The sequence below is a fragment of the Fundulus heteroclitus genome, chromosome 19 (genome assembly GCF_011125445.2).
Source record: "Fundulus heteroclitus isolate FHET01 chromosome 19, MU-UCD_Fhet_4.1, whole genome shotgun sequence".
NCBI lineage: Eukaryota > Metazoa > Chordata > Actinopteri > Cyprinodontiformes > Fundulidae > Fundulus > Fundulus heteroclitus.
This window is the reverse complement of record NC_046379.1, coordinates 13,897,897-13,918,639: the sequence shown is the minus strand read 5'-3', so window position 1 is coordinate 13,918,639 and position 20,743 is coordinate 13,897,897. Positions and strand designations below refer to the sequence as shown.

The 20,743-nt window shown below is 38.2% G+C and overlaps 1 protein-coding gene across 1 annotated transcript in view; it reads left to right on the top strand.

The window, feature by feature from the left end:
• Positions 1-445: 445 nt before the first annotated feature.
• The window catches only part of dlgap2a (discs, large (Drosophila) homolog-associated protein 2a), a 281,858-nt gene continuing 261,560 nt past the window's right edge, over positions 446-20,743 (top strand). The window contains exons 1-2 of the mRNA XM_036150388.1: positions 446-612; positions 15,159-15,213. Coding sequence (XP_036006281.1) covers positions 595-612; positions 15,159-15,213 — 73 coding nt within the window. The 5' untranslated portion in view covers positions 446-594. The remainder of the gene's footprint in view (positions 613-15,158; positions 15,214-20,743) is intronic.

Below are 20,743 nucleotides of genomic sequence, written 5' to 3'. Positions count from 1 at the left end.
TTGCTTTTCAGGATAGATAGCTTCCTTCTTAGCCAATGTCAAAAGAGACAACAGACCAATTATAGCCACTCTTCAAAACGGCCTAAGAATGGTACTTGTTTAATACAATACCATGAGGTAGAGAAGGTTAATATAACAAAAGGATCACTTCATGAACACACCTATGGCAATATCGTTTATATAAAAAATATGTAATAATGTAAAGAAAGTCAATTATATGTAGGACGAATTAATCTCGAATCTAAGGCTTTTAAGAATAACCCAAAGCATTTTTTTTCTAGTGGGTCACTGCAGCCAAAACAATCAAACTTGCTTAAAATTCCTGGTTGATTTAAACGGGCAACGTTTCCCCCACTGAAAGTGATATATCAGACTAGAGCTCCCCGTGCGTTGGACTCCTGTAACAACAGCGACTTGGGGCGTGCGCACATCAAGCCTCGCTGTAGGACGGGATGGAAGCGAGATGAGAATACCAAGCAGGTGCCTCATGGCTCACCGTCAGCACCGGGCTGAGTTGAGATTTGCGCACCCATCCAACTTGGCTTGGGACCTCAACATGTGAGCGCACTTTTGCAGGAGGAGGATCCGCCCAGGATGTCAGCTCTGAAGAAGGTAAATCCCCCCCTCAGCCCCCTTCTACTTTCTCCCCCTCTAATCTTGCAGCACACACTAAATAATGTTACTGTAAATAATAATGATAATAATAATAATATGTACAGCATGTATGACAGAGAAACTGTTGTGTATTAAATCTGGCTGCAGGATGTTTGGTTATTGTGTAGGGCATTTGGACGATGCAACAGCCATGAGTTACAATCGTAGACACCATATGTTATTATTTATTATTATTATTATTATTGTTTTGCATGCACATGACATTTATCTACAACTAACCTTTAAAGTTGCCCTTATTTCCCTAGAAAAAAAAAGCTGGCATGAGGGGGATTTTAATACCAAAGAACTCCCTGTTGTCTTGTACTAACTTCTACAATTAATTATACATCATCTTTAATCCACTTAACGCATCTTTTTAGTAAACAGTCACGTAATACAGTAAGTGCTGTGCTGACAGGAGTTACCGTGGGTGGATGAGCTTCACTGACTGTCTGACAGAGCAGCGTGACCAGTGCCGGCAGTCGTGAATGAAAGCGGTTGCTCCTTGCAGCTTAACAGATACAAAACTACAGAAATTTGAGGTGATGCGTTACGTAACGACTTGCAGGGAAGACTTTCAAGAGCATACGCACCAATTACATCGAGATCTGTGTTGAACTGACGGGGAACAGTTGCTGTTAGAGAACACTGAAATCTAAGATCTCGTCGTCGATATCAGCTGTAACAGTGATGAATTGTTTTGGTAAATATTCAGACCAGTTGCGTTGATGTCTCAATTCCCGTGATTGGCTGACATAAGAAGGTAGTTGGACAGATTGCCTTTCTTCAGCACAGTTCTGCCGAATCCACAGCAAATGCACGGCACTCAGTACGCACCGTGAGTGACAAAGTGCTTGCTGGCAGCGCTCACATAGTCAGACATCATAATCACAGAGGTACTAAAAATAGAGGACTATATTCATTGCAATTCTTTGGAAGCTCCTTGGAGTTCCTGCTTCTTCACCCAAGTGGCTCAGAGCTTTACCCCAACACACCCCAATGCTGTACTCTTGACCTATTCAATAATACAGATGTTTTTATTTTTTAGACATCAATGGTCCAACAGCTTTTCATCAATGTCTGTTAATAGGACAACAATGAGTTGTGGATTCTAGTAGTCTGGCTTTCACTGGAGGGTGGGCTCAAGACAATCAAGAAAAAATAAAGAAAGACAGTTACAAGGTCACAGGTTGGGAACACAGCAAACATGCGTAAAAAATACTCCTGTCAGATAAGATAAGATCAGAATTAATTAAATTTGGGGCTACATGTAAAAGGATAAGTGTGATTGTAAACTCTCACTGTAAACTACCCTGAGCATACTCTACCTATGTTCAAACATGGTGGTGGCAGCATCATGCTGTGTGGATGGCTTTCCTCCATGGAAAGCTAAGTTGTTCAGAGTCATCGGAAAATATTCAACACTTTGTTTTGGTCTTTCACATAAAACTCCACTAAGATTAATAGAAATTTGTGTCTGTAAGAAAGTGTTAAAAGGGTATGAAAACTTTTGCAAGGCACTGTATCTAATGGAAAAGTTAACTTGTCTGTGGACACGTGCCGCTAGCTACTGCAAGTCCTGATCTTTTGTCACATATGAGCTTCCTCTGCCTAATCAGGCAAGTACTCACACTTTCACTTAAAAGAAGATGATTCATATGAAGGAGTTTTTTTTTTAACTCACAATTCTCCTCTTTTTGTTCCTCTAAAAAGAAGACAGCCTAATTAAAAGATACCACTTGGGGTGAACATATGAAAGACTAAAACACCTAAGATTGCTTTTTTTTTTTCCGGCTGATTTCCAAAGCTGTAAAAGCTTCCGCAGACGTACGCTCTCATATAAACAAAAGAGCTTGCCTGGACTTTGCCAGCGAAAAGTGGCGAGAGGAAGCTGTTTTGATGTATCTGAGGATGCACAGCTGACAGAAAACTGAAATTACAGTGCCTCACAAAAGTACATTTACTACTCAGTCATTTAGCATTTTGTCAAATCCCAACCACAGATCTCAGGGCGTTTAGTGTGATTTTATGTGAACGACCGACTCAATTGTACATAATTGTGAAATGGAAGGAAAATCAAACACGGATTTCAAAATTCTTTTCAAATTAAAATCTCAAAAGTCTAGATCGCATTTGCTTTTAAAACCACCTTTCACTGCAATTACAGATGCAAATGTTTTCAGGCGTGTCTCCAATTTTGCACTTTTAGGGCTGATCTATCACATAAAAATCCCAGTTAAACACATTGAAATTTGTGGTTGTAACTTGTCAAAAAAAAATAAAAAAAAAGAAATTCAATGGCTATAATTACTTTTGTTAGGGATAACATACTTGTCAACACAAATGGGGACTGGGCCGTTCTAAAAGTAAGTGCTCAAACATTCGGCAAGGTCTTTTCCTATTCATTCACAGCAACACAAAACAGATTTGTTGCTTCCCCTTCTCCGAATTTCAGTTTTGTTGTCTCCCTCGCACCTTCACTTTTACGCTTTCTTCTATATTGGATTACTTATTCACGTACTCATCTTCTCTCCCTTTTGTCTATTTGTCCATTAATTCCTCTTCATTCACTGAAAGGTGTCCCTGCACATCTGCTTTAGTTTGGCTTCAGCAGAGGGCTGTAGAGGGAGCGCAGGGGACTGATGGGGCTTCCGCTTCATGAATCTAATGATATATGAGAGCCAAGTGTGTGTGTGTGTGTGTGTGTAAAGGAGTCTTTGTGTGCATGTATGTTTTGACCACATAAATCTTTCGACTTTGTGCTAATAGTGGCCACAGATCCTTCCATGTGGGTGGGTCTCAGTGTGTTCAGGCCCAGTTGCTGTTAGTGCCGTGTTGCCCACATATGTCTCAGTTAAAGGCGACTCTTTGCAGGATTTATTAAACTGAGCCACGTTTTTTTTAAATTTTTATGAAGCACATTAAAAACATCAAGCATGACACAAAGTGATTAACATAAAAATGAATTACATTTATTAGAACATATTAGAAATGAGAAAGAGCAAAACGCACGAGTGCGGACAAATTACATAACACTAGATTGAAATTAAGCATGAGAAAAACTGAATTGTGGTGTTGAAAAACAACTTCATTTAAAGGCTATTATACGTCAGCTTTTCCAAAAAAACATATATGAGAATTTTTTTCTGGAAGAAGCTTGTTTTAAATCATAAACTCTTAAGAAAATCTGTGGAGAGGCATTTCCCTCCATAAATGTTGCTACCTGTCTGTACTGTACAATTGTAAAAGTCCTCAAAATCCTAAGGATTCTGAAAGGGGAAATGAGTCGGAACCTCAAAGGCCCATTGGTTGGATTATTTGAGTTTACTGAGAAGGGGGAGATAACTCTCTGTATTTTGCCCCAGCTGAAGACAAGACAAAGAAGACTGACTAGCACCAGCATAGAGAGAGTTACAGTAATTCCATTCAAGTTGTAACAGAGGTTGTAATGGTTTTATGTTTTAAATACAGCATACATTTTGATGGGATGTTTTTTTTTTATCTTTTCTAATTGTTTTATATGAAAAAAGGTTGTTTTCAAACTGCACCAGTCTGACTGTATATTCTAAAATCACTGTTCACTGAGCTTATAGTGAAACCGGGACCCAAAAACAATTACCTATTTTTTTGTAAACATTTGGAAACCTCAGCACTATCCAAGCTTTCAGTTTATCAAGAAAATACATTTGTTTATATAAAGTATGCATCCTTCCATTTTAGTAGTAGATAAAGAAGAGTAACACCTGCATAGTGATGGAAAGAGTATCAGATACATACAAGCGTGGCCATTATCAACTGAACTGGAAGCTCAGAAGTGACGTACAAAATGCACCGAGTGTAAACACACTTTTTGCATCATACTGCAAGCTGTCAGTCAGTCTGCATTTTTTACAAGCGTTAATTTCACAAAGTCAGTAAATTCTGTAGGCAAACTGGCAGAAATGGCTTCAAATGACATCTAGCCTGATTTGTTCCAGCCTGAATATGAATCTGGGGAGTCAGAGTTAGAAAACGGGGACTATTGCCTTGGATAATTTGCATGTTCATATTCCAGGGCCTGGTGCAGTTGATGCCTCATGATTACAAATATTCTGCTGTGAGTTGAGTGACAACACATTATCTGAGACCCTGTGAAAAACACAGAAAGGAAAATAATGCAGTTTTACTCTATATAGGCACACGTTGGCACAAAATTACTAGTGATAATACTTGGAGATCGCCATTATGTAATGAATGAAAAAAAGAACACTACCAGCGTTTGTTCGTCTTTTACATTGAGCAGAGATCAACATAAAAAGATGTTTGAAACTGACACAATATAAACCATGCTATCATAAATACTTACATAAAACTCTAAAAAGACAAAGGTAGCTATTGGAATGAATTGAAAAGTAATATGTTCTGTCTTAAAACACTTCATGCACAATGCTTGCAATGTATGTAAAAGGTACCAACTGTGACATACACAAATTGACAATGCAGGTTGCAGCACTGTAAGTGTGCATTGCATTTAAGAGCACTGAGATCCTATCAATATGGATCTGGCTAACAGGATGTTGTCGAACAACCTGCAAGAATTGAAAAACCTCCACAACTCATGTTCAGTGCTGTAAAGAGACTTAAAATCAGACAAAAAAAAAAAAAACTTAGGACATAATTTCCTTCTGGCTAGTGTCCTTCATGTAATATGTTACCCATTCCAATTTCATTGTGGTAAATACTGCATATTTGTAGCGCAGTGTTGTCCATCTTATTTAGGACAGATTTTTTTAAATGTCCTAACCACTGGATCAGCTATTTTGTTGATAATTAATCAATTTACAAAGAAAAACTAGAGATACTTGAATACTCTCTGGTGAAACCGTATACATGAGCCCTACAAAAAACAATCCTTCTTTCAATATCAATCTTTTAAACAGCATAGATTTGACCTGAAGGTGAAATAGTACATTATAATGACAACCTATCAAAATGGAAGTATTTTTGATAAGGGCAAGTGGGGAAAATGAATAACTCAATTGGGTATGTTGCTCACACCATGATTGCAGTACACACCAGGGTTGTTACCTTTCATGATGTAACCTCAGAAAACTCACTACCCTGATCTTTTGCATAGGAAATTCAGAAATCAACAATAAAGCATGTTGTTAAAAAAAAACAACACATTCCATATTCAATGGAGAGTACTGCAACGAGGAAGCAAATGGTTTGCCTTTTTTTCAATCAGTGCGTTGTATTATTTTTTGTCTGTCTTCTGACGACCCAGCTGGCTGATAGGCTCTATGTCTGTTTTCCATTTTTCTAGTTTTAAAAAATCCCAAACCTCTGCCTTGTTGAGTAGCAGGCAGTTCCTGCAGGCTCATCTCTTTGTGTTTCACTCTTACTTTTGAAGTAAGAAGATATTGCAAGACTGTTCCACTCGTAGCTTTGGCCATCCATGTTTCTTGAGACATCTTTGTACTTTGAACCCCTCATGTTGCTGTCCATGAGCACCTCAAGGGGATTTCACCAGGTCTCGGTTAATAAATTACAGCGCTGTGTAAATGTATTTGCTCCCTTTTTAAATTTCTTGTTTTTGCTTTTTGTCACACCGTGGTGTTTTGGATCCCCCATCAAACAAGCTCTAATACCTGACAAAGATAGACTAAATGTGAGAAGCAGTTTTCAAACGATAATGTCATTATTAAGGAAAAAAAGCCACCTTAATGTCATACAAACCAGTAATCACCCCCTTTTGTTATATAACACATTATTCCTCCACATCACTGGAAATTTACTAATCCAGTAAAATTATGATGTACAAACAAAAACCAATCCAATAATAATGACATCATATCTCCTTCAGTCATTTCCAAAACAGAATGTTTCCAACTTTTTTCTTTTTTTCTTTTTGCACACCTCAAAAAAATAATTGGCATCATACCATCATACCTTCAACTAAAATTAGAGTGTTTTTTCTCAAATCAGTTGATGGTTAAACAAGTTAAAAATTAAAATTTCATTTTTAGAAGCTTCTCACAGGTTGTGCTTTGTCTGGCTTCAAACAACATTGGAAATGTCCAACTGCACACAAGGCAATTTATGGGTACATCTTAAATAAAAGTTGATGACCACTGTGCTTCAGCCATCTTTTGTTTTCAGTTGGTGTGTTTTAGCTTTGTGGCACCAGATTAATCTTTTTACTTTGATGTAAAATGTTATTTTCGCTTTACTATTTCTGATATGCATATTGTAATCAAATACTGTCCAAAATATTGATCATCTTAATATTACCTTTTTTTAGAACTGGTAAACTATATATCATATTTCAAAAGCAGTACATCCTGAATATATGTATGCTGTCATGAAACAGTGGTAGAAATTTCATGCTGTTTGATTTGCCTTGTCTGAAGAGGGAGGTTGGATTGGGAGATGATTATACCTCTGTAAAGTGTGTTTTAGTTAGTCAGAAAATCTGTGGGATTTGCTGTTGTTGAGCACTGCTGACCAGGCTAACGATTATTAGCGGGAAAAGCTGATAATATAGCATTTCTCCTTAGTCTTTGCATTAAAAGACATTTAAAGAGCATGTTCCTAAATAGAAATTGTACAGTGGTGTGTATCACCCTTGTTTAATGTGATACAAACATGGAGATGCACCTATAAATTGCAACTTACACCAAGTTTTACATGCATAGGGGCCAAACTGAAACTGAACTTACGTTTAGCTAGGGAACAGCTTTCTTATCCAAAAATTAGTCAAATTTTCTAACTAAAAATGTAGTTTTTTTTTAAAACACAAAATTAGGAATAGCTTAGTGTTTTCCCAATATACCTCTTTGTAACATCTTGCAGCATTAAATTCAAAGTCAAATGTATATCAGAGCCTGGTACCTATTTACTGTGCCAGTCTAAGTTCTTACTGGGCCCCAGATATGTAGGTTAGAGCTTTAAGCAGTACATACGTTTAAGAGAGAGGTTTGTTCTCTCTCCCAGCATCAAACTTGAAATTACATCATTCTGTTCTTGCAGGCCTGGTTTGGGAGTTTTTTTTACCCCAATCACCTGTGTAGAACGTTTATTTATTTATTTATTTTTTTTGTGCATCATCCAAAAACTAATATGCTGTAGAACTATAATTCCCAAAGTGGGGATTCCCCCCGGGGGGTAGTGAGAGAATTTGGTGCTGATGTGCTAAAAAGATTTAGAATTTCTTTATTTGCGAAACTGATACCAAAGTTAAACTTTACAAGATGCTCAATATTCCTCAGTTTAACGCAGGGGGTAGGCTGTGCTTTTTTGTAAACATTCTTGTAAAAATACTAGTTTATCTTTTTGATTTCACAACTTTATTCTCATAATATTATGACTTTATTCTCATGAATCCACCCCCCCACCCCCTCCCAAAACAAAAAACTGAAAAAAAAAATCACCTGCTTAAAGGGGGTCACCAGTCTCTGGCACTGTTATATTGGGGGTCACAGGGTGAAACGTTTGGGAACCCCAGCTGTAGAAGGGGGATCCTATGAGGACTTTCTATGAGTTCCATGATTGAGTTCTTGTGTGGTATGAAAGGTCAGTTTCAGAAAGAACTTTGTTCCAATACTTGCTACCTCAAGATAAAAAAGTTCTTGCGGCATATGTGTTGGAAGTAGACAACTGCTACATATAAATTCTCAAATATTATTACGGATTCTTTAAAACAGCGTTTGATCCATGCATCCCTTACAATGAAAGCTCTCAATAAAAACCTAATTTGTCTGAAAAGGTTATTTGTATTTTCAAAGTTTGCATGTCAAAAGTTTCCCTGTTACAGATAAAAAAAAACAAAAAACAAAAACAAAAAACAACTTTGTTCAAATCTCCCACCCACACCTCTGACAAAGCATAAACAGAGCACAGTTTCTATAGGACATCCATGTATTTGAGCAATTGTGGTAGGCACAATGAGAACATATTTAATAATTTATTTATTTTTAACCAGAGGAAAAATATCAACATTTTTGATAGTTTTGGTAGGGGACCTATCTCAACCACCCTTGGGTTTTGTGCAAAGGTTATAGCGTGCAAAAAAAGCATGCAAATAAGCATGCAAAAAAGCATGGAAAGAGTAACATTGTAGGCTCAGATAACATTGTAGGCTCAGAGTGCATGTAACATTCACCTGTGGAGCATATACTGGAACAACCTGGGTGGTAAGAGACTTGGAGCAATCTGGTGTGTATGAGAGTAAAAATTTGTTTTGTGAGTGTGTGTCTATTGTAGTGTGCACATGCTTTTAGTGCCGTGTCTGAGAGGAAAAACATTTTTTCTGTCCTAATCAGCACCCCATAGAAATTTGGCTTACACGCTTACCATAGCCATAATGCATGTCTACTTCCTTTATGCGTAGAGGAAAATCCATGTTTGCATTTGTAAGAATTCATACAAGTTCAACTTCAGAGATTCTACAGTACTGTGATTGTGCAAACAAGAACACTGAATTCTTAATTTTCCCAAAGACATAACATTTTCTTTTTCTCAAGCATCCAACATAGTGTATCGTTTCATTTAGTAGGCTGAATAGCTTGTTACACCCCTACTCCTTTGATATAAGTGGGACAATTTAGGCCATGATAGAATTAGAACAAATTGGAAATGACTTCCTTTTGCATCACAAAAGAAAGTCTCTTTTGAAAAGATGCAACTGTAACGCCCCAAGCTGATTTCTCAAGTGATGCTGTTATTATTAATTTCAGAACACTCGTGGAATGAACAAGTTCAGTTTACCGTGATGTAGCTATATTTCACATGTGCATATTTCTGTCTAGTACGATATCTATAAGTGCACTGAGTGTACTGCAATGCATGGGGAATTGTTTATGGCGCACACTGTTGTCGAGTCAACTCTGAGGCTAGAGTTTGCTTTGTCATTCAAAGACTGGATTGAATGACACAGCATTGGAAGGCCCCTACTGCATTTTGCCAGCTTGCATGTCATCTAAGGTACAACAAAGGCTAGGCTGAGTGCAAATCTTTTCATCTGCTCAATATCCACAGTGAGTGCATTGCAGTGATTAAGAAGCAGCATTTCCAGGTAGACAGGAATAGCTTTGAAAAGCACTGAAGTGATTTCACCTACTGTTCATGGTCTCAAATCTCCATCAGCTTACTGATGGATGCGCTCTACCCCTCAACAGCAGGCGGCTGGATATCCTATTATACACTGCCACTTGTGGTAATTGCCTGCAAGCTGCAGATGCAGCGTGGAAATTAGTAGTGAGTCACTATACTTGTGTGTGCACTTGTGTCAGTGTAGCGTGGCCCCAATGTTTACTGGTGATAAGTGAACCATTAACTGAATCTGTCTTTCCGGTTGAATTTGTTTGGATGCATTTCTTTTGAAACTGCTCCACAGTACAAGGCTGACAGTTATTAGTGCTTTTTTATGTCACACCAAGTGAATATACAATTAAAAATCAATAGGTCAAAATCGTTTCATGTTAAAATGGTCTGTGACTCACCTGGATTGGGTTTTTTGTTTTATATTAATGATCATGCCTTCGGATTCTTGATTTTTCTGTGACATTCTGAAGCAAAAAGTCCTCTAAAAGTTTAGTTTCAAAACAGCTCAGCACCTACAGCTCCTTCTGCATCAATAGGCAACCCTGCTAAATTGTGTAAAAGGCTTAAACATAAATTAACTAAAGGTGTATTGCACAAGTTCCAGGGTTTTTGCTGACATCTGCCCCCTCTGGTAACAAGTTGAAATGACACCAGTGTTGTGCATGTGCATGGAAGAAGAGGGAAAAAATAAACTAGCATCTGCCATCGCAACTCCATAAGTCTATTTTCTAGAGGCATAATGACTTCTCGGGTAAGAAAGTTAAAAATATAATTTTATTGTATAATATATAGAAATAATGTTTTATTTTGAACATAAATATTTCATATTGAGTGAATAAAATACTTATTTTAGGAGAAAAACATAGCTATCCTTTTAGTTGGTCAATAATATAGACCGGGGTGGACTGGCAATCGGTAACAACGGGCAGTGACCTGGCCCATTGGCCCGGCCTGATCCTCTTAGCAATCGCAAAGGTTTGGGTCACTCTTGACAACAAAAATAATCCATGCCATTCATGAGGTTCACTCGGGTCTCTCCCTGAAACTCCCACAGACCGCAGTTGCAATAGGAGAAAGACGCACACCCCATCTTTCATTTTCTGAAGAGGCTGACACTCTCTGTCAAAGCAGCGCTGTTACCAGTGACTTTTCATACCGCTGCTCCACCTATTTATTCGTTTTCAAAAAAACAAGTTCTCGTCATTTTTCTGTTATTGTCGACTTCACGAGGAAGCACCATTCGTTCTCCACTTACTTGAGGGAACCGTGATTCCCTTTACCCCCCTGTGGTCAGTCTCACAGAAAACTGCTTTTGCCTCGTCCTGGCTGCAAACCACACTATGAAGCTGCATACCTGCCTGCAGTAGGAGCACAGAGATCAGAAGACCCACTCCACTATGTTTTCACTTTGCAAAAATGTATCAAAAGCAGTGCAGAGACATACACAGCAAGTTTTGCGCCACACCCCTTCTAGACACTGATTGAGCATAGTGCTCTTAATTGAATTTTTTTCATAAAGGAGCAGGTAAGATATAGACACTAATGGCGACCTGTGAAAAGCCTATCCTGCGCAATAGTTTAATAAGGAGAATAATCTCACTCTGACGAACCAAAGGGATCTGCTGGTGAAGATTCTCAGTCATCCAGGTCATGGTCATTTCAAAAAAAGTAAAAAACAAAGCAACTGAAGTTGTTTTCTGTAGTTGAAGACGTTTTGCTTCCTCCCCAGGAAACTTTCTCAATTCAAAAAGTCTGGACAGTAGTATAAAGCTTGGTACTCCACATTACTGTTTCAGACATTATAGGATGCCAGTTGAGTTTCTCGTTGACTATCAATGCTCATATCTTTTTTTTTTTGTTCTTAAAACTTATTGTTTTAACATCTTTCTTCTGACTGAATCAGAAAATGTGGTATTAGCTGTAAAAAAAAATGGGCTTTGATGGGTATTTTCATATGCTATAAAACTATTGGGGTGAAATTGGCTATTCAGATCAGTAGATGTTCAAATTTAAGTTTGCACAAATACCCATGGCATTTAACCCAGTTTCATTTTTAACCTCCATTTGTCCCAGATAATTGTGTACACACACACCCATTACTGATGTTTGGAGACCTTTTTTTAAAACGTACAACAAATAAGCTTTTGTGCTTATCCCCAAACTTAAAATGAGCTTAAAAACAGCTTTGTGCCTGGAATAATAGAAGCCTTCTTTTTTAGGTGCCATTTTTTTATAGTGTACAGGAGAACATTTCTTTGGAAGTGCAAATACTTTTTACACCACTGTAAATTGGTATACTGACAAAATGAAGTTGTATATAAATCATAAATTTTTGTGCAAAAGCAGTTATTATGCTCATTTTAAAAAAATATTAAATTAAATATTATAATAAAAGCTAAAACTGGTTACTTTATGCAAAGAGTATATTTCTCCGTTACTGCAGTGAGGAGTAGCTTCTTTGTTACATGTCAAAAAACAGCTAGGGCAGTACATCAGAAAAATAAAACCGACCGTATTCTAATTCCCCCAAATAACACCCAAAGGAAGGTGGGTAGAGCACCAGATCTGTTTCAGAAAGTCCTTGCTCTGCTAATGGAGCCTAAATGTTGTTTTTGTGTTGGATATCTACAAAGAAATTTGATCTCATTTGCTTGAGTTTCCTCACTCTTTCACACTGTCATTGGCATGTGTCTAAACACCATCTGCTTAGAGACTGCAGCCCCAAATCAGCTGCAAAAAAAGCAAAAGAAGAGAAGAAAAACACAAGCAGCGGTGGGGGGCCTCTGCTAAGAAATGCCTCCACATTTACAGTTATTGCAGAGGCTCTACAACAGGCGTGTCCAAAGTGCAGCCCGGGGTCCATTTGTGGCCCCTGTACTGATTTTGGGTGGCCTCCCAACTGCATTTGAAGAAAAATTTGTTCCACCAGCACAAGTGGCTGATGCAGATGGAAGATTTTAGTTTTTAATTAGGGCAAATTTATTCCAGAAAAGTTACAATCCTACACTTAAATAGGTTGAATACAACGGAAAGTATTAATCTTTTAATAAACATACTTTTGACATTCTCTTTAATTTCATAGTAACATCTATCCAATGACATTCAATCACTGAATTGCATTAAAATCTGCTTTGAATTCAGTTATTAAAAATTGGCTAATTACATCAAGTGTTTTCAAAGAAAAACTGACTCAAATACCATTCTTATATTGCTAGACCAAAAAGTTATTATTGTTAAACTGTCAATTTAAATTATTCAAAAATAATTTGCAAACTGGATGACCGTCTTTTAATACGACAAATGAGCAAAACCCTTTTTTATTTTGGATTTACGATGATGTACACATTTATTTCCTACAAAAATCTGACTAATTTATTTTAAATCATCATATTTTGTAGAGCAGGTGAAAAATTTACATAATCTTTTTTTTTAGTTCAAAAGAAAAATTTTGTTACATTTTTGGCCCTCAAGTTCCTTTGACTTGACAATTGTGGCCCCTGTACTGACAAGTTTGGACACCCCTTCTCTATAGTTTACTTTTCTTCAGTTCACCCTAATAAGTATGAACTGAAAATAAACTGAAAGTATGAACTCTCAGTTTATTTTCATTCATTACTGTGAACATCTTGCAGTTTAATTTTGGTCTCGTCTGCCCTTTGATCTGTGAGAGATATTCAGTGAATCACTGACTGTTTGATTTTATTAATTTATAGATTGACCTCTCTGTCTTCTAAATTTACAATTAAATTTTGAATAGAAAAAAACACTATGACAAAATCTGCCCTAAAAATAACAAGTTAAACTATATTTATAGGACACCTAAAAAAAACCTTCCAGTCAAATAACCTGATTGTTCTAAATGTTAGCAGGTAACGGCAAGACAATTGATGCTCATTACCTTGGCAATACGTCACAATGAGCAATATTAAATAGTTTAAGTATAAGTATTATTAATTGATTTAATATTTATTACTTTTGTCAGTGACCGTGGTATAAGCGGGACAAGGCCCTTTGAGGTAACAATTGTTAGAAATGAATGGACGAAGAATGTGTGCAACATTGTAAAGTATCTCCCTACAAACAAACTAAATGAATATCAGACTTTTGTCATTTGCTTTTTCTTTTGTTCATTATATTTTCTAAAATTCCATTGAAAATTTTATAATTTAATGCTTTTTCTACATCGCAGGATTGAGGTTGGAACAGGAGAGTGTATGATGTGCCTTAGGCTTTTCTTTTGATAACTCCGAATTTCTTCATAAGCCGATCCATTTGAATTCATATCTTTTTTTAAATATCTTTTCTCTCTTTTCGAGAAGGACTGTATTATGTTCTTCCCAGTTTAATTAAAACTGATGCATATCTGATGTTTTTTTTTTATTCAATCCCTGAGAGAAGTAAAATTAGTTTTAAAGATGACAGAGCCTGTGATAACCATTTAAGCGTGTATGTGAAAGAATGTCGAACACAATAGTAGGACAAAAAGTAAGAGTTTGTGTATATATTGTATTACTACAATAGTTACAGACCATGATGAAGCTGTCAGTCAGCTGCAAGGACAAAGAGGCATTATTAGCACCTCTATGTCTGTCTTTGTTCCCATAGTTTTTTTTTTTTTTTGTGGCGAGAATCTTAAACAGTACTAATCATATTCAGTGTCACAGCAAAGCTTAATGAAACAATTATCATGCAAATAAATTAAATCGCAAATTCTGTTTTAAATCTCGCTTCTGTTTAAAGATATGTTTTATTTTATTTTAGGGGGAAGTTATGATGCAAAATGTTTGCAGTTAAAGATTATCTTCAGATCTGTTAAAGATTTAGTGAACACCTCGTGGGATACACTGTAAGCATGCATTATTGATCAGTGTGACCACCTCAGGCGTGTAAGTACTGCAATAATTGCCTGCTATGTTTGTAGCTACAATTCCCTGGAACAATAAAGCTGTTGGTGAAAGCTTCAGATTTTTACTGGCCTGATTTTTCTGTGCACCTCTAAAGCTTCACCTCTGTCCTTCAGCGGCTTTCAAATTTTTGTTGGTATTCACCTGCCATTTCACCCACCTTTTGACTGCATGTGGACTGAATCTGAAATCGGGTGTTTTATGAATGCGTCTCCCATGCTCTAACTATCATTTAGTGCTCCTCTGCTCTGATCAGTGTGCATGAGAAAAGCCTTAGACAACTGTGGAGGCATCTGCTTTGATGCAAACGGTGTCAGAAATGGCTGTCTGTTTCTGCTCTGTAAATGAGGATCTCAGCAAGCATCAGTGCGTCTCCTCAGCACTCCTACTTGTTTATGTGCTTTGAGCTTCTGTGATATTAATGTCTTTCCTTTCCCCCCCTCCCATCTTTTTTTTCCCCTCTTGTCACAACCCCCCGTCTGTACACCCCACCATCCCCATGGTGTTTCCTGGAAGGTGTTGCCAGGCATACTGCAGAAGCATTGCTGTATGTTACCCGACAAGCACACAGGTAAGGACAAAGCAGACGGTTCCCTCCCTGCTAAACACACAGGTCTAAGACAAAAGCAGAGTCACTGATGATTTTAATGAGTGGGTCGTGAAGTTGAGGTATGGCTCGTCGGATGAGGAGGGGAGAGACCTACAGGGATTGCGCATTTGTTTCTGTCTGGGTTGTGCACATCTGTACGCTCATCTGGCCTGATGGCTATCTGCAGATTTGATCTTTCCTGTTGCTGTTCTCGGTCCTAACATAAGTGATGTCAGCATGTTATTGTCGTTCCGTCTTTAGCATTGTCATTGTCTTTGGACTGTTAGCTGACTCTGGCACAATTACCAAATTTCAACACTGTCAAAAAAACAGGACGGCTTTGAGGAGATGCCGCAAGAACTCAGCCAGAGAACATAGTCGAACCATTTCTAGAGTAATTGGACCTGACTTGACGTCGAGCTGATCAAAACCCTTAAGAAAACCTGAGTTTATTGAACACACAGTAGCTGCATCCTAAAAGGGCACCTGGTTGTGCAAGAACACTCTTCAGTGTGGATGCTAATAATGGGTGGAAAAGGATCAAAGTTTGCCATTATCAGTAAGGTGTTTGCAGATATGAAAATTACTATTTAAAAGGTAATGACGTAAGTACTTTTTTGCTGTATATATACACTGAGTTTTCACACACTATTAGCAACTATTTATCAACATAGGAACTAGCAACACTACATTTATTTGGAATTTTCAGACAATCTAATGTAAAACCATGTATCATTCTTACTTTTCTCAAGAGCAGCGGGTGCTGCCCTCCCCGATCCTAAAGCACTCACATGGGACACAGTTTTTACTCAACAGTCCCTCCCAGCTGCTGTTGTACATGCGCAATGAATCGTCCATGCTCAAAGCCTCCATTGGCTGATGCCCTTACACTCGGAGGAAGATGTAGATCTAAAATTTTCTTTCTCGAAAAAGAAACCACTGTACTAAAATCAATCGCAGCATTTCCGGTGTCTCTTTTTCAGACACCAGAATCAGGTAAAATTGGTATCGGCAGGTAAAAGCTCTCAAAAACCACAGATTAGTTGAAAAACTCAAGTCGGTGCATCTCTGTAGTTACTTTGGCTTACTTTTGCCCGTTTAAATGACAAAAGGGAGGGAAACATTTGGGAGCAGCTGCTGTGACTTGTGATGATGACAGGCTTCTTCACATCATTGCAGGTATGAAGAGGTTGCTGATGAAATTGAAGCGCAGGGAAATAAATTCAGGTACCTCACTGCAGTTCTCCTAATAATGCCATCCTTTATTCCTCTTTAAAGGTGCCCTATTGGCTACTCAGCCCCCAGACTGCAACGAGACTGCATGCATATGGGTTCACATTGTCATGATTTAGGTTTTTGTTTTGGACTTCTCTGAACGAATTAGTTTTCACTCCCCTCGGCCAACCATCATCTGTTCCCCATCCAATCAGCTCAGTCCACTTCTCAGTCACCAGCCTATAGTCAGTCAGCTCAGATCAGCTCCACCTGCTGCCACTAATTACTGCTCACCTGCCTACTTATCCTGCCTCAGTCATTCACTCTCTGCCTGAACATCTCTTGCCTCCTGTGCACCGCCACCGTGTCGCTACCAGTTCTTGTGTGCTCGCCCAGCTGGACTCCACCTCCCTGTTCTTGTTAGGTTCTTCTCACTGATGTGTGCTGTTCAAAGTCTGCCTGGTTCTTAGTGAGTTGCAGCTGATTGCTCAGCCCGTTCTGGTGGTTCTGGTCATCTCCTGTTTTCGTCTCTGGTTCTGGCCTTCCACTGCCTGCTTCACCAGTTCAGTTCTGGTTCTGTATGCCTGCGTGCCTCGTCAGCCATTACTCATCTATTAAGTCTTTTTCTAACCATCCACTTCAACAAACATTTGTAAAGCGTAACTTGCTGTCTGGCTGTGTTCTCTGGCTGAATTATCGGGTTTTCAGAACATTAGTCATTACACACGTACCATTCATTTCAATGCCAAAGCTTCAGATGCTGCTTCTGGGGAGTTTTCTCTCAAGCTCATGTCAATTTTATTATGTTAATAATTCTCCTTTTGATATGACCTTGGTCTTCTGTTTGGCATTTTGTTAAGTGTGGTGTTTTTTTTGTTGCTATAACGGCACATTGTCCTGATGTGACACACAGAAATGCAGAAGGGAGAGCTGCAACCTTGGGTGGAGTGAAATTGTGTGAAACTTGTTATCAGGTTCATATGACAACTTAGTTATTTCACAGTGTGAGATTATTGGTAGACAGCTGCTGTTAAAGTAACTTGTATCAGTGCAATTTGAAGCATCTTACATAAAAAAGATGCAAGATAGGTAGAGCTGGTTCTTGTAGAGCAGTCTCTGTTTTATGGCTGGCAAATCCATCCAAGTTCAAAAAATACTTTTGGTTTTAAATAAATTCCTTCTGGACCCAAAAGGTGTATTTCTCAAATGGGGTATTTATGTGCAGAGTCTTGTAAAGCTATTCAAATCCTGTGATTTCTTTTTTTTTCACACATTATAACCAAAAGGTTCAATCTAATTTATTGAGATTTCATGAGAAAACAAATTGGCACTCAGTTGTGAAATGAAAGTAAAGTGATACATGGTTTAACTTTAGCGAGTCCTATCAATCAACACTTGCATCCTTTCTACTGCCAGCCCAGTCTTCTGACAACTAACAAGCTGTCTTCCAAAATAGTAATGTAATAGCTTCGGCCACATTCCAATGAAGTCCTAGCAGCTTCCCTGTCCCTGCTGGAGAAAACCTGTGTCCCCTACGTGGCTTATGGAAAATTGGATGCAGAACTTCTTTCTTTGAAGAATTAATTTCCTTTTGCCCTTCTTTTTCATAAAGACCAGATTTGTTGACTGCACAACAGAATCTCACACCTGAGCAGTGGATCTCAGTAGCTTCTCCATAGTTATCATGGGCCTCTTGGCTGCTTCTCTGTATAATGCTCTTTACCTGCCCTGTCAGTATAGGTCTCCTCTCATTTTGGGTAGGTTTTCAAGTGGGCCATACACTTTTCGCTGTGGGATAATGGAGTGAAAATTTCTTTGAGAGATGCCCAATGGTAAGAGGATGTTTTATAACCTACCCCTACTTTAGTGTTTTCCCCAACTTTCCCTTGCTTTTCTGTTATGTTCCTTGGTCTACACGAGGCTCTCTGTTCACTAGTGCTCTCAAAGAAACCCTCCAAACCTTCACAGCGTGGTTGTATTTATAGTCAGAATAAATTAATGAACAGGAACAGGAACTCGGATAAACTGTTCAAATGACTTCTGAAGGCAATAGATTGTTTGTTGACTTCAAAATAAGGTGAGTTAAATACAAATTCATGCCATGCCTTTCAGAGTTTTATTCGTAAAAGAGAGTCAACCATAAATCATTTCCTGTCGGTTCAGAATTATGTGCTATTTCGTGTTGATCTGAATAAATATTTTTGTAATATCATCATTTTTGTAATGACAAAATGTGTTAAATTTCAGGGAGCATGAATGGTACGGAAGGTGCTGCACTTGCATCCAAATCTTTGGATATTGGAACAAACTTGTCTTGCACAGATTTAACCTAGCTTTTACACAAGGATCTTTTGAATCTGTGTTCATGTACACCGTTTGGTAGAGGCATATGAATGCCAGCTTGATAGCAAAATTAGTTTGGCTGCATATTCTTGCATATTCAATTTGGGTCGTGAAAGGCAGTTCACCTCTCTGGAAATGTCCTTATTCTGACAGATTATACTTAGAAAAAGAGCACACAGCACATCGTTTAGACACTGCTGAGTGGTGGCGGATCAAGAAGCCTCTGATTTTGTTTAAAAAAAAAAAAAGGAAAGAAAACTCTTCGATGGAAGTTTTTTGATCACTGCTGAGCCAAATGTATCATCTAAATTCAAGCCAGGGCTGCTGCAAAGTAGCATTTACCTTGGCATCCTGTTGTCACGGCAACAGGGCTTGTAAATGCAAGCCTGGTGTTTAGTCCATTTGTGAGAAGCTTCACTCATTTTCATTGTCACAAAATGCTTCAGCTGAATACTTAGATCTGTTGAGAATGCCAGTTAGTAAGTAGTACCTACATTAATTCTGATCTGACAACATATTTGGATTGGAGCTTTAAGATGGGGTGAGAAATGTGTAATAAGTATGACAGTGACTGTAAAAGCATCAACCCAAAACGTATTTCATCTGCTGGTGACTGTGATTATATGCTGTATTCCACGTGTCCTCGTGTCTGTCTGTGTTCTGCTAATGCATTATATTGAATTAGGGCGCCCTCTTCTGGTCAGTATCCTCAGCTTTAATAATTTGTTCCTGTGCTCAGAAACTGCTCCCATCTGTTCTCAAGTTTCTGCCCTGTGCTTTGACAGCGTTTGCACAGAAACTGAAGGCAAGAGGCTTATCATTCACTCTGGGTGTCATTAGCATGCCCCCTCTGCTCCTAATGGACTCCATATGTAGAAGCTCTTGCGCTGATGAGCACTCTGCATTTCTATGCTCCTCATTCATAGACTTTTTCTATTTATAGACCTTAATTAGTTTGTGAACATTTGATAATTTTTTTGGCACCTCTTTTCATGTCCGCACTTAGATTTTTTGCATCCTGCCATCATGGTCTTCCTGTGCCTTGGTCAAAGCCAAATCCTTGTGTTCTAGTGATGCAGAGAAACATGAACACGTGTTCGGAGCCACTGAATGAGGATAAGAGGGGTTTTGATGCGGAGAGAAAGTAGATTTCAGTGAATGTTTTGCTGCATCTGTTGCTTTGATTTAGATATCAGGGTACTACAATGGGGTTTGAAATCTATACCATCTATACATATAGTTATATTGCAATTTTTTTTTTATGTATAAGGACATTTTCATTTAACATTCATTGTATTATTCTTGGGCTTTTTTGTTTCTCAGTCCATCTCTTGTAGTTTTATACTGGCTTGCAAGTGCACAAATTCAGCGATTGTGTTGCCTCCTTGTTAAAGTTCCTACTTGTTGTAGTGAAGCTTTGTGTTGTTGTCTTGCATATTTTAGGACCAGCACATGGCCGATGGCTTGTGTGATGAATATCATTTACTAGCAGCATACAACACTTGTAGTTGCATGATTTAACCTACCCTAAAAAAAATCACATATGCACATGTCAAACTGACTCCGAAGTGTTTGCTCAGCAGGCATGTATGAAGGAAAAACTAAATGAAAATGAGCCAATTTCTGAGGAAAAAAAAACTTTAATAGAAATGTAAAGATTTCTAGTCAAACTACTAACCAGACTGACTTGATACCAGGCCTCAACAGAGTTGACGAGGGAATGATTATGAGGGAATTCAGCCATTTGTTTCAAGTGTGTTGAAGTGTTGCATCCAAAAGTTGCAGGATAGTAGCTCTCAGACTGAACTTGGCCCACCCTGAATTACAGCAAGTCATCCAGGTCCTGAAGCAGCAAAGCAGCCCTAGACCATCGCACCACCAAGCTATAAAGCTTTCCCACCAGATGTAGCGTGATGCAAGCCTTTGAAAATGTTCCATTTTTCCACATATGCAG